At 44.2% G+C, this 12,668-nt stretch overlaps 2 protein-coding genes across 2 annotated transcripts in view; both read left to right on the top strand.

The window, feature by feature from the left end:
• LOC112068479 (ATP-dependent Clp protease ATP-binding subunit clpX-like, mitochondrial) overlaps nucleotides 1–6,952 on the top strand; it is a 31,738-nt gene extending 24,786 nt beyond the window's left edge. The window contains 3 exon segments of the mRNA XM_024135650.2: nucleotides 3,554–3,646; nucleotides 3,876–3,982; nucleotides 4,841–6,952. Coding sequence (XP_023991418.1) covers nucleotides 3,554–3,646; nucleotides 3,876–3,982; nucleotides 4,841–4,934 — 294 coding nt within the window. The 3' untranslated portion in view covers nucleotides 4,935–6,952.
• A 1,285-nt stretch (nucleotides 6,953–8,237) lies between these two features.
• Nucleotides 8,238–12,668, top strand: part of ubap1lb (ubiquitin associated protein 1-like b) — a 22,456-nt gene continuing 18,025 nt past the window's right edge. Inside the window, exons 1-6 of the mRNA XM_070438165.1 lie at nucleotides 8,238–8,286; nucleotides 8,541–8,701; nucleotides 9,176–9,312; nucleotides 9,488–10,502; nucleotides 10,892–11,062; nucleotides 11,297–11,398. Coding sequence (XP_070294266.1) covers nucleotides 8,546–8,701; nucleotides 9,176–9,312; nucleotides 9,488–10,502; nucleotides 10,892–11,062; nucleotides 11,297–11,398 — 1,581 coding nt within the window. The 5' untranslated portion in view covers nucleotides 8,238–8,286; nucleotides 8,541–8,545. The remainder of the gene's footprint in view (nucleotides 8,287–8,540; nucleotides 8,702–9,175; nucleotides 9,313–9,487; nucleotides 10,503–10,891; nucleotides 11,063–11,296; nucleotides 11,399–12,668) is intronic.

Here is a 12,668-nt window from a genome sequence, read left to right as displayed (position 1 = left end):
AAGCTTTTAAAAATATAAACTTGATTAACTAACACCACGTGCCATTGGAAACAGGAGTATGGTTGCTGATAATTGGCTTCTGTACGCCCTAGTAAGATCTTCCATTTAAAAAAATAAAAAATTATCAAGCTGTTCCAGCTACAATAGTCAATTTTACAGCATTAACAATGTCTACACTGTATTTCTATTAATATTGCTGTTATTTACTGAACAAAGAAATGTCTTTTCTTCATACAAACAAGGACAGTTCTAAGTGACCCCAAACTTTTTGAACGTAGTGTACTTGTTCACCCTTGTCTGCAAGATGCCCGGGCTTTTGTGAGCGATAGTAACGATGCTTCGAGGGTGACTGTTGTTGAATTGTGCAGAGGGTCCCTGGTTCGAGCCAGTAGGGAGCGCAGGAAGAGGGAGAAGCAAAGCTGTTACACAAGCCCAAACTATCGACAAACAGCCCCAGACCTCCACCAAACTTTACATTTGTAATATGCATTCGGCAGGTAGCGGTCTCTTGGCATCCGCCAAACCCAATTCGTGCCTCGACTGCCAGATGGTGAAGCGAACTGACCAGATGTGTACGATCATCACTCCAGAGAACGACGTTTCCACTGCCTCCAGACTCCAATAGCGGTGAGCTTTGACAGCCACATTAGCGACACTTGGCCATTGCGCATGGTGATCTTAGGTTTCTGTGCGGAAGCCCCGACGACATTATTGTGCTGACGTTGCTTCCACGAGGCAGTTTGAACTCGGTACTGAGTGTTGCAACCGAGGACAGATGATTTGGCGCGCTACGCGCTCAGCACTCGGCCTCCCTTTCTGTGACTTGTGGCATATCACTTCGCGGCTAGCCGTTGAGTTCTCCTAGAGTTCACTTCACAATGACACGCTTACAGCTGACCAGGCAGCTCTAGCAGGGCAGCTCTAGCCAGGCAGCTCTAGCAGGGCAGCTCTACCAGGGCAGACAATTGACAAACGATTGTTGTACAGTCCACGTTGAAAGAAACACTACGCACTCAACTTACAAACAAGATAGGCAATTTTTACTTGCCAATGTTTATGAGAATTGCATGCTGTGTGTGCTCGATTTTATACACCTGAAATACCCAACCATCATTTGGAAAGGGTGTCCACATACATTGTGTATGTTTTTTTAACGTTTAACAGTATTTATTCATGACGGTTATTTTAGTTCTCATGACAGCTTCTTCATAACCATGGTTACACAATTGTCCTTGTTTTAGAAAGAAAAGCACATTTCTTTGTTCAGTAAAATAACAGCAAATTAATCAGAAATACAGTGTAGACATTGTTAATGCTGTAAATGACTATTGTAGCTGGAAACAGCTGATAATTTTWTTTTTTTTTAAATGGAAGATCTACATAGGCGTACAGAAGCCAATTATCAGCAACCATCACTCCTGTGTTCCAATGGCACGTTGTGTTAGTTAATCCAAGTTTATCATTTTTAAAAGGCTAATTGATTATTAGAAACCCCTTCTTTTTTTTTGCAATTATGTTAGCACAGCTAAAAACTGTTGTACTGATTTTAAAGAAGCATTAAAACTAGCCTTCTTTAGACTAGTTGAGTATTTGGAGCGTCAGTATTTGTGTCTGTGTCCGTGTTCTTTTGGAAGGAGGATAATGTATTATTAACCCTGCATTATAATTATATAAAAGCCCCTTTAGATATTCTGTTTTTATTTACAGTAGTGATGGACAGCTGGAAGCATTTTTTAAAATAAAGGTTATATTTTAAAAATATATTTTTAAAGAATCATCCACCGAGGGTATCGTTTTCTTAGCAAGGGAGGAGAATTCCCCACCTGGGCGGACTGTGAAAGGATCACGTACAAACATAATGATATCCTTGGGCATGCTGTAGTCTTCAAATCTGGTGGAGAAGTTGTCCCTCAGCTGCTTGATGGAATGTTCCATCACCTCTGTGACAATGCAGGTCCCTCTGCCTGTCGTTTCTTCAGTGTGCTGAAGTGCAGTAGGCTTCCAGAGGACAAGTCCAAATCCAACAACTCMAGCTTCCTAGTAAAGGCCTTTCCACCATGTCCACGACTGTTTTCCCTCTTCCTTGTAACTGCAGATTTAACCTGTTTAAATGACAAAATATGTCAGCCAAAAAAGCGGTGTGTGCAGCTTGCAGTTAMCGAGTCAATGTTTCTGCGTCGAAGCCTCTATATGGGGCGGCCACTGAAGTTCTATGCTTAGATTCATAATTAGTCTGAGATTTTAATTGTTTGCAAACAGCAATATTTTTATTGCAAATAAGACACACTGGCTTGGCATTGGGAAAAGATGGAGAGATGAACGCATGTCTCTCAATACATTCTTCTCTGAAACTTCGATTTTCATTATCSGCCTTTTTTCTTGATACTTTTTGAGAGGGACATGTTCTCTTGCTATCAAGCTAATTGTTCTGAACGAATGTTGACATTTAAAAAAGTAGTGGACCACAGTAGGCTACGTAGACCTGTTTTTCCCCACCAATCAACGCACAGAGAAATAAACAAAAATAATAATTTAATTAGAGACAGTGGTTTTATGAGCGTAATCAGATAAATTATTATCTTATTGTCACTGAATTTATTATGTACTAATCATATGTGTTAAATCAATGAGATTGTTATTTTCACTGAATCTCCGTTTGGGTATTGGTTAGCCTACAATTGGAGTGTGGAAACGGTCACGTTGTACAGCGCCATATTTCGGAAACCCTGAGGGTTTTGTTTTTCTTGGAATAGAAACACCATAATATTAATCAAATTAATTAAGCTAAATTTTTAAATCAATCCCATATACTATGTTCTTACTAAAAAAGGTTTTAAATTCTCTAGTCCAGCCAATATTACAAAAAGTAAAATGCTTCTCAAAGATGCCCTCTGGTGGTCAAACTAGCACTAACGGCAACAATGGCTGACAATTAAATAACGTGCCATAGAATTCTGCGGCAGCCCGCAAGGTGTGCTGTAGTAYGGCGCAACTTTTACAGGAAGAACCACTGTAGTAGTAACAAAAGGTGGTAGTAGAAGCAGCAGCAGGCCCTGTTCAGCATGGACACGGTGAGGAAGGAAAGGCCTTCTTTCTCGGGGCTGGAACCACATCTGCCCTGCTGAGAATCTACTGGCTACCTACAGCTCACATACAAGAACTGCTGGCTACTTAGCAAACACACAGATAATATTGTCAATATCAAGGATGTGTTTTTGTCATGTTTAGTCTAGTGTGGCAGGTATCCTAGTGATTAGAGCATTGGACCAGTAACTGAAAGGTCTCTGGTTCGAATACCCAAGCTGACAAGGTGAAAAATTAGCCGATTCACCCTTGAGCAAGGCACTTAAACCTAATTTGCTCCAGGGGCGCCGTACAACTATGGCTGACGCTGTAAAACAACACATTTCATTGCACCTATCCAGTGTATGTGACAATAAAACATATATTTTTTGGGGGGGGTCTTTGGATGTGCATATCACATTCACTCTTCCTGTGTCTCGGTTCCTGTTTTAACCTCCAGTGTGTTCCTCTCTCTGTCATTGTGTTTCAGTGTGAACTGAACGTAACCACAGATGCTCTGACAGCCATCGCCAGGCTGGCTCTGGAGAGAAAGACTGGAGCCCGTGGCCTGAGGTCCATCATGGTCAGTCMGTACAGAAAATGATGCACAATAACAATGTGCTCAATTCCTATAAGTTGGGTAKTTGAGTCTTTTATCAGCAGTCACAATATACACACAATGGCTTCAATTGATGATGATAAATATAAGTGATATTTCTGTGACGTTGTAATGAAGGTTAAATTAATTATTTCATTTCAATGTCCTGTTTCAGTTTGCTGTGTGAAATGTCTCTCTTTTTTTTTTAACACAGGAGAAGCTTCTTCTGGAGCCCATGTTCGAGGTGCCATGTTCAGACATCGTGGCTGTGGAGTTAACCAAGGACGTCGTCCTGGGCAAATCAGAACCACAATACGTCAGGTTAGTCAGCACCTGTTTGGTTCATTGTTATACAATGGCAAGTGTTTTTTTTTGTGTTAGGCTGAAAAAGAAGAGAAACACACTTTACACTAAAGAACAAGGGGGGGGGGGACAGGCCGTCATTGGAAATAACAATGACTTGTTCACTGACTCGCCTGGTGAAAGAAGAGGTAAACATCAACCCCATCAGTCAGGCAGGTCCTGCCTGTTGGTGTCATCATGTCAGAGGTATATTAAGAACAGAACCCTGACGTCGTGTTCCCGTGTCGTGTTCCCGTGTCGTGTTCCCGTGTCGTGTTCCCGTGTCATGTTCCCGTGTAATGTGCCCAAGTGAAAACGCATCTCATCAAATCCTACCTCGGCTCCTCTACCACTAACTAACACTTATCCAGAGCGACTCACAGTAGTGAGTTCATACATTTTCATACTGGTTCCCTCGTGGGAATCAAACCCACAACCCTGGTGTTGCAAGCACCATGCTCTACCAACTGAGCTACACAGGACCAAATAACTAACCCTGCCACTAATACTGACCCTCTCTCTCTCTGCATAACTAACCCTACCACTAATACTGACCCTCTCTCTTTCTCTGCATAACTAACCCTACCTCGTTCTCTCTGTCTCTCTCTCTCTCTGCATAACTAACCCTACCTCGTTCTCTCTCTCTCTGCATAACTAACCCTAACCCTACCTCGTTCTCTCTGTCTCTCTCTCTCTGCATAACTAACCCTACCTCGTTCTCGCTGTCTCTCTCTGCATAACTAACCCTACCTCGTTCTCTCTGTCTCTCTGTCTCTGCATAACTAAAACTAAGAGCGTCTCCTAAATGACTAAAATGTGATGTAAATATATTTCCAGAGCTCCAGCGAAGGAGGCAGCAGAGGAGGACTATGACTCTGGTCTTGAAGAGGAGAACTGGCCCAGACAGGTGGACGCAGCAGCTAACAACTGATCGGACCCCCCCCGCCCCCTCCCTCCCCCCATCCAGTCACTCATTTCAACAACTCTGTCTACAATCATTAGAACACCTTCTAGAATATTTGGAAGCCAACTGTAGGTTCCTGGAATTCCAGCCCCTTGAGTCATCTAAACAGACCTCCGTCAGGCTCTGTAGACCACTMCTAAAACCACACCATAAAACCCTTTCTCTGAGGAAGTGTTTTCATAATGAACAACACGGATTGGAGTACCTTTTTTTTGGTCCTGTGAATTGGACAGTAGGCTAATTCTTTAAGTTAGAAAATTAAGATGTACCTGCTATAGTGTATATATTTAAAAAATAGTTKGGGTAGGTAGTGTAATTTTTATTCTTTAAAAACTGATTTAAATAGGTGATTTTTGTGTTTTCTCTCCTCTTGTGTTGTGGTGATGACAGATTTGAAATGACAATGGAAACAAATATAACATGACTGGGATCATATTGTACACTTGAAGACTTAACCAGGGCTAGGAATGTTCCRTTTTACTATCAAATCAAAGTTTATTTGTCACGTGCGCTGAATACAACAGGTGTAGACCTTACAGCTATATACAGTAGSAAGGCTATAAAAGTATCAAGGCTACATACAGACACTGGTTAGTCAGGCTGATTGAGGTAGTATGTAGATATGGTTATAACATCAATATACAACTAATGCCCTGACTGTCACCAGCAGACCGGGGTTTAAATACTATTTGAAATTGTTCATATATATATATACATGCATACATACATACATGCATGCATACATAAATACATACATATATATATATACATACATACATACATGCATGCATGCATACATATATACATACATATATATACATACATGCATACATACATACATATATACATACTTTGGAGTGTTTTCTCTGGCCTGCTTAGAGAAAACACTCCGCCAGGTGGGCGGGATTTGTACTTTTGGTAATATGCTGTTAGTTCAATTGAGCCCAGCTAAAGTATTTGAGATGATTTCAAGTAGTATTTGAACCCTGGTCTCCTAGATGTATGATATTCCATAATGAGCACATCGTTATTGTGATGTTTTTCTATGGAGTTAAATTGGTGCCAAAACCTTTTCTGGCAGTAATTTAACTCCATATTTCCTCCKATCTACTATTTTAACGGAATTCGTAATGAACATAACTGGGCTTCAGTGCTGAGTTTAGAATCCATTTGTATCACAGCAACACACCTGTCGTTAGGGAAAACATAGCGTACTACACCCTACTCCGGCACACTCAACAGAGCGGAGGTGCGTCCAAGATGGCACCCTATTCGACCAGGACCTCTGGTTAAAAATACTGCACTAATTAAGGAATAGGCTGCTTTTTCAGACGCTGACCGTTTGATCGTAGTAGTGGCTTTTTGTTGTTGTTTTAAACGTTGAAAATGTTTATTTCTGTAGTGTTGTACCCCCCCCCCCTTCTAGAAACCCGCTCTCTAGGGAATGAATCTGTCAGCTCTCTCTAACCTCACAGGGTTACAAACTGTTAGATCGATATCAAGCAAGGCAAAGGGGCTTGATTTTCAATAAGGTTTCAGAGTTGCTGACCTAGGATCAGGTGCTACCCGGTCCATGTAATTGTATTCATTAYGTTCTATAAAGGATAAACTGATCATAGATTCAACATTCTTACTCTGATATTCTTTCTGTATGTTTTACTTTGCTCTGGCTGGGTCAAGCTTCACAACCGCCCCACCTCACCTGTAGTAATTCTCCAGTACGTTGTCTTACTAAAATGGTCCCTCAATCCCATCACTAGGCACTTCTTCCTCAATTAAGCCTTTTAACTATTTCTATCCACACTGAACCATGGCTGTTCTATGTCGTGTAAGGCTGTTATAATACAATCATCATCATAATACAACTGTTTGTGTTCCTTTTTATGCTTCTCTTCTCAACGGTCAATCATAATAACATGTAAAATCTCAATTTATTGATGTGATTGTTTAAATATTATAAATAAAATGTGTATCTCTGTACAGAATGATTTGTTGTCTTACATGTTTTTAACACTCTCAATGTAGATTGTGTCAAAGCTTCTTTGTTGTTTTGTTCAAACTCCATTTGTAATGCTATGTGACACCACTGAGGGGCACCATGACTACCATCGCTATGGCACCATGACAACCATCGCTCTACCTCCACGTTAGAGAGCAGAACTGGCCATGTAGTACCATGACTACCATCGCTATGGCACCACTGAGAGGCCCATGATACCATCGCTTACCTCCACGTTAGAGAGCAGAACTGGCCATGTAGTACATGACTACCAATCGCTATGGCCACTGAGGGCACCATGAATACCATCGCTCTACCTCCACGTTAGAGAGCAGAACTGGCCATGTAGTACATGACTACATCGCTATGCACCATGACTACCATCGCTATGCACCACTGAGGGCACCATGATACCATCGTTTACCTCACGTTAGAGAGCAGAACTGGCCAGTAGTACCATGACTACATCCGTCTCTCTCCACTTTAGAGAGCAGAACTGACCATGTAGTACCATGACTACCATCGCTATGGCACCACTGAGGGGCAACTGACTACCATCGCTCTACCTCCACGTTAGAGAGCAGAACTGCCATGTAGTACCATGACTACCATCGCTATGGCACCCATGGGGGCCCATGACTACCATCGTACCTCCACGTTAGAGAGCAGAACTGGCCATGTAGTACCAATGATACCATCGCTATGGCACCACTGAGGGGCACCATGACTACATCGTTTACCTCCACGTTAGAGAGCAGAACTGGTCATGTAGCTCATAAGCAGCTCATGTGTAATCTCTGTGTTGAAAGTGTTTTGTACAACACGTTCCTGTTTCTCAACACATCAGCATTTCTCTAATCCTCTCCTTCCCTCGGACTCCCTGTTACTTTCCAGGAAGACATTGCCAAGAACTGGAGGTTGCATAAGTCGRTGGGGTTGGTTTCCCCAGACTTGCCATTTAGTTCTAGACTAAACAGCATGTTAAATGGAGTTTACAGGAAACCGGCCTATAGTGTGAAAATGGTGTTCTGCTGAGAAGGAAATTTGAATACTTTCAGGCGTACAACTGACTAGGTATCCCCCATTTCCCTTGCCTTCATGGGTTCCACTCCATCCACGGGTAGTCATTAGTACGTGGTGTCAACAACAGCACATCTGATGATGTCAGACAGGGCAGGGGCTTATGAGTGATTAAGAGAATTAGCTTGTGTGTTGATACTTAGGCTATTYATCCAGATATAAGTCATTCAGCGTACACCTGTCCTGTCAACACTTCACACACACGGTGGACTGGCGAGAGGACACTTCTCAAAAGGGGAGGTGAGTGAGTACTGCCTGTGAAAAATGCAAAGAATGTGCGTGTGTGTGATCAATAAATTAAGATAACTGCCATCTATTAATATCGATTGTGATCCGTTCATGTTTGTAGATATGACACAGCTGCCGTCACTGTCATCATAACATTCACCTGACAGAATTAGCTATTTCAATTAATTTCACCAAGGAATAGAGTACTACTCTAGCTTTGCCCTATGCTGTGTGTGTGTGTGGGTTTTCTTGTTCTGGGTATACAGACAGGATGACCAGTCTAGAGGAGGTTCCCTTTAAGAGCCCTCTGGGGCCACTACCACTGGGGCCATTACAGGAGCTGGGGCCCCTGGGAGGAGAGAGAGAGCTGGTTACGGCCCCAGAGTTCACCATACCAGACCGCSTCCAGATCCTACAAGACACTGAGGTTAGTTACATGGCTATGGCAGGCTATGTGATATTGTTTTGTGATAATGCTGGCAGGTACCCTAGATATTGGGGCTCGGGGCTCCMGAGTGGCGCAGCGGTCTAAGGCACTGCATCTCAGTGCTAGAGGYGTCATTACAGACCCTGGTTCGATTCCAGGCTGTATCACAACCGGMCGTAATTGGGAGTCCCATAAGGCGGCTCACAATTGGCCCAGTGTCGTCCGGGTTAGGGTTTTGCTGGGGTAGGCCGTCATTGTAAATAACAATTTGTTCTTACTTGAGTTGCCTAGTTAAATAAATAAAWWAAAAATATTATAGTTGGGCCAGCAACTGAAGCGTAGCGTTCGATTGCCGAGTCCCAAAAAATAATATTTGGTGGGATTCTAGGTAGCCTATTTTAAAATCTCCTGCCGTTGTACCTTTTGAGCAAGACACTTAAACTGACAATGGACAAAAAAAGTGTTCTTCTTCAGTATGAGTTCACCTTAGAGAACTGGGTGATGTCTGCGCTCCATGGAGGATGCTACCGACCCAGGGATGCCTCGTCCCCATCTTGTCCTCCGTATTGGCTCATGTTCTCCAGTCCCCAGGAGAGTCGCTCGGCCAGCAGGTGTTTTTATGTTCYTCTTTTAACTCTTCTATTGTCTAAAATAATGAAATGTATGTTAATCACATGAATTTAGCCTGGGTCCCAGATTTGTTTGTGCTGTCTTAATTGTATCGTTTTACTGTAAAGTRTGTTGTAGTTTTAAATGCACTTTAAATAAAGTTTGATTTGATTTAAGGTGGAACAGTAATCTGCGGGGCTCTGCTCTCCGACCAAGGAGCCACAGCCTAAGCTCTGTGGACACACGTCACCTTAACCACCACCSTCAACCCCACCCCCTTCGCCGCTGCCAGCATAGCCACCGCAAAATCAAGTTAATGGTCTCGGACTCGGAAGACGAAGCTGGCTACTCAGAAGACGACGAGGGCTCCTCCACTGAAGACAACGCCTCAGACACAAAGACACACCGTGGAGCCTATCACGGTGGTGAACGGCCTCGGCTGCAAAGCTCTGCACCAAAACACCCATTATCCAGAGTCAAAGACCACCATCTTGGATCTTCAGGCTCTTCCTCGGCTCATCACCACTCTAACCTGCCTTCCACTGGTGGTGAACGGCCACGGTCGCAAAGCTCTGCACCAAAACACCCACTATCCAGAGTCAAAGACCACCATCTTGGATCTTCAKGCTCCAACTCGGTTCATCACCACTCTAACCAGCCTTCCACTGGAGGCCGAGGTTACCAGGGTCGCAACAGGAGGTCCAACTCTTCCTCCGCCCTGGACTGCAGGAGGCAAGGGTCATTCACTGGGCTCAAGCAGGAGCAGGGGCGTACCATCAGCCCACTTTGCCATGGTCAGGCCAGCAGTGCCCAGTGCCATGGCGATCAGAGGCCCTGCAGGAAGGATTTCAGAAGCCAGCAGCAGGCGTCATCGTCCTCTGGCCTGGAAGAGTCTTTTGTGCGGGCCGGTAGCCCTCAGTGCCATGGTCAGGCCAGCAGTTCCCAGTGCCATGGTCAGGCCAGCAGTTCCCAGTGCCATGGTCAGGCCAGCAGTCCCCAGTGCCATGGTCAGGCCAGCAGTCCCCAGTGCCATGGTCGGGCCAGCAGTCCCCAGTGCCATGGTGGCCAGAGGCACTATGGCAGAAAGAGGCAGCACTCTTTGTGGTCAACGGGAAGGAAAAACTCTGCGACTCCACAGCAGCCACAACGACCCTCTTCAGCTGGCCCTGAAATCAAGAACAACAGGCAGACTGTAAGTATAGCCTTGTTCCCAGGTCTGGTCTGTGTGGCTAGTGTTGTTGTTATGTCAAAACATGACACTCCTCTGCTCTGTGATAGACTGGACAGACACCTTATWCGGTTGTATTAGGGGATCAATTCCATTTCAATTACACTTTGGGCTACATTTTACATTTTAGCAGAYGTTCTTATCCAGATCAACTTAGTTGGTTATCAACATACGTGTAACATATCACAAGTTATAGTAAGTACTTTTTTCCGTCAATATAGTAGTTAACATCAAAGTCAGTGCTATTATGGAAAGACAAGTGTGAGTGTTTTTGGGGTCAATTCAGGAAGTAAACTAAAACCCAACCCAGGTTACTTAATCTTACTCTAGCCTGTCACTATTCTTCCTTTTAGGCTCTGCGTCCACGTAGCTCACACGGCATTGGCTGTGACACATCTGCAGAGTTGCTGACGGCCCTAAGTCAGGAAGAGAGAGAGCTACTGGAGGCCATCACTGAGCAGGGCTACCCTCTACACACTGCCATCCTGGCTCTGCAGAAGACTGGCCGCCGCAGCCCACAACAGGTAGGTTTGACTTACCCATCCTGTGACATGACAACCCCATGAGGTCAGAGAGTAATCAGATGGTTGAATTCCAGGGCTGACAGGAAAAAATATTGGCGGTGCCACCTACCTATTGCCCTTCAGAAAGACACTTAACCCAGAGATCTAAATAGATTTATGGAGACCATGTTTTTATATTGTACTTGTTCACCCCTTTTGTCATATTCACCTCTATGGTCCTGTTTTTCCCCACAGATCCTGAGTTACCTGGTTGCCAGTGACCGTCTGTGTGCGCTGGGCTACGAAGAGGCTCAGGTGGAGGAGGCCATGGAGATGTTCCAGAACTGTGAGAGCAAGGTGAGCTTCTCAATACGTAGAGCTTCTCAATACGTATAGAGCAAGGTGAAGCTTTCTCAATACGCGAGCAAGGTGAGCTTCTCAATACAAGTTCAATACGCTTCTCAATACGTAGAGCAAGGTGGGCTTCTCAATACGTAGAGCAAGGTGAGCTTCTCAATACGTAGAGCAAGGCGAGCTTCTCAATACGTAGAGCAAGCGAGCTTCTCAATACGTAGAGCAAGGCGATTCTCATCGTAGAGCAAGGGAGCTTCTCAATACGTAGAGCAAGCGAGGCTTCATCATACGTAGAGCAAGGCGAGCTTCTCAATACGTAGAGCAAGGCGAGCTTCTCAATACGTAGAGATAGGCGAGCTTCTCAATACGTAGAGATAGCGAGCTTCTCAATACGTAGAGCAAGCGAGCTTCTCAATACGTAGAGCAAGGCGAGCTCTCAACGTAGACAAGGGCGATGCTTCTCAGTACGTAGAGCAAGGCGAGCTTCTCAGTACGTAGAGCAAGGCGAGCTTCTCAGTACGTAGAGCAAGGCGAGCTTCTCAGTACGTAGAGCAAGGCGAGCTTCTCAGTACGTAGAGCAAGGCGAGCTTCTCAATACCGTAGAGCAAGGCGAGCTTCTCAATACATATTCTAAAGGATTCTACATATTCTAAATTATTGAATTTGAATTCCATTTCTGTTTCTGCTAATATCACTCCATAATATCAAAGCAACTGCAATATCTTGCTGTGAAAGTATTGGGTCAGGTTTCCCGGACACAGACGAAGGGCTCTATATATTTTTTATGTATTTTACCTTAAAACTGACTTGCCTAGTTAAATAAAGAACACATTCTTATTTTCAATGACGGCCTAGAAACAGTGGGTTAACTGCCTTGTTCAGGGGCAGAATGACAGATTTTTACCTTGTCAGCTTGGGGATTCGTTCTTGCAACCTTTCGGTTACTAGTCCAACGCTCTAAACCACTAGGCTACCTGCTGCCCCAATAGGCTACTTTCCGACCCACCTATTCAAGCTGAAGCATTACAGATTCCATGATAGAAATGTAAAGGTCATTTTCCGATTGCGGCGCCGACATAACAGCGTTTACCTTGAACGCGGCGTTTACCTTGAACGCGGCGTTACCTTGAACGCGGCGTTTACTCTTGAACGCGGCCGTTTACCTTTGAATGCGGGCGTTTACCTTGAACGCGGCGTTTACCTTGAACGCGGCGTTTACCTGAACGCGGCGTTTTACCTTGAAATGCGTGCGTTTACCTTGAACGCAGTCTCT

This window comes from Salvelinus sp. IW2-2015, unplaced genomic scaffold (genome assembly GCF_002910315.2).
Source record: "Salvelinus sp. IW2-2015 unplaced genomic scaffold, ASM291031v2 Un_scaffold537, whole genome shotgun sequence".
Taxonomy (NCBI): Eukaryota; Metazoa; Chordata; class Actinopteri; order Salmoniformes; family Salmonidae; genus Salvelinus; species Salvelinus sp. IW2-2015.
This window is presented reverse-complemented; position numbering and strand designations above follow the sequence as displayed.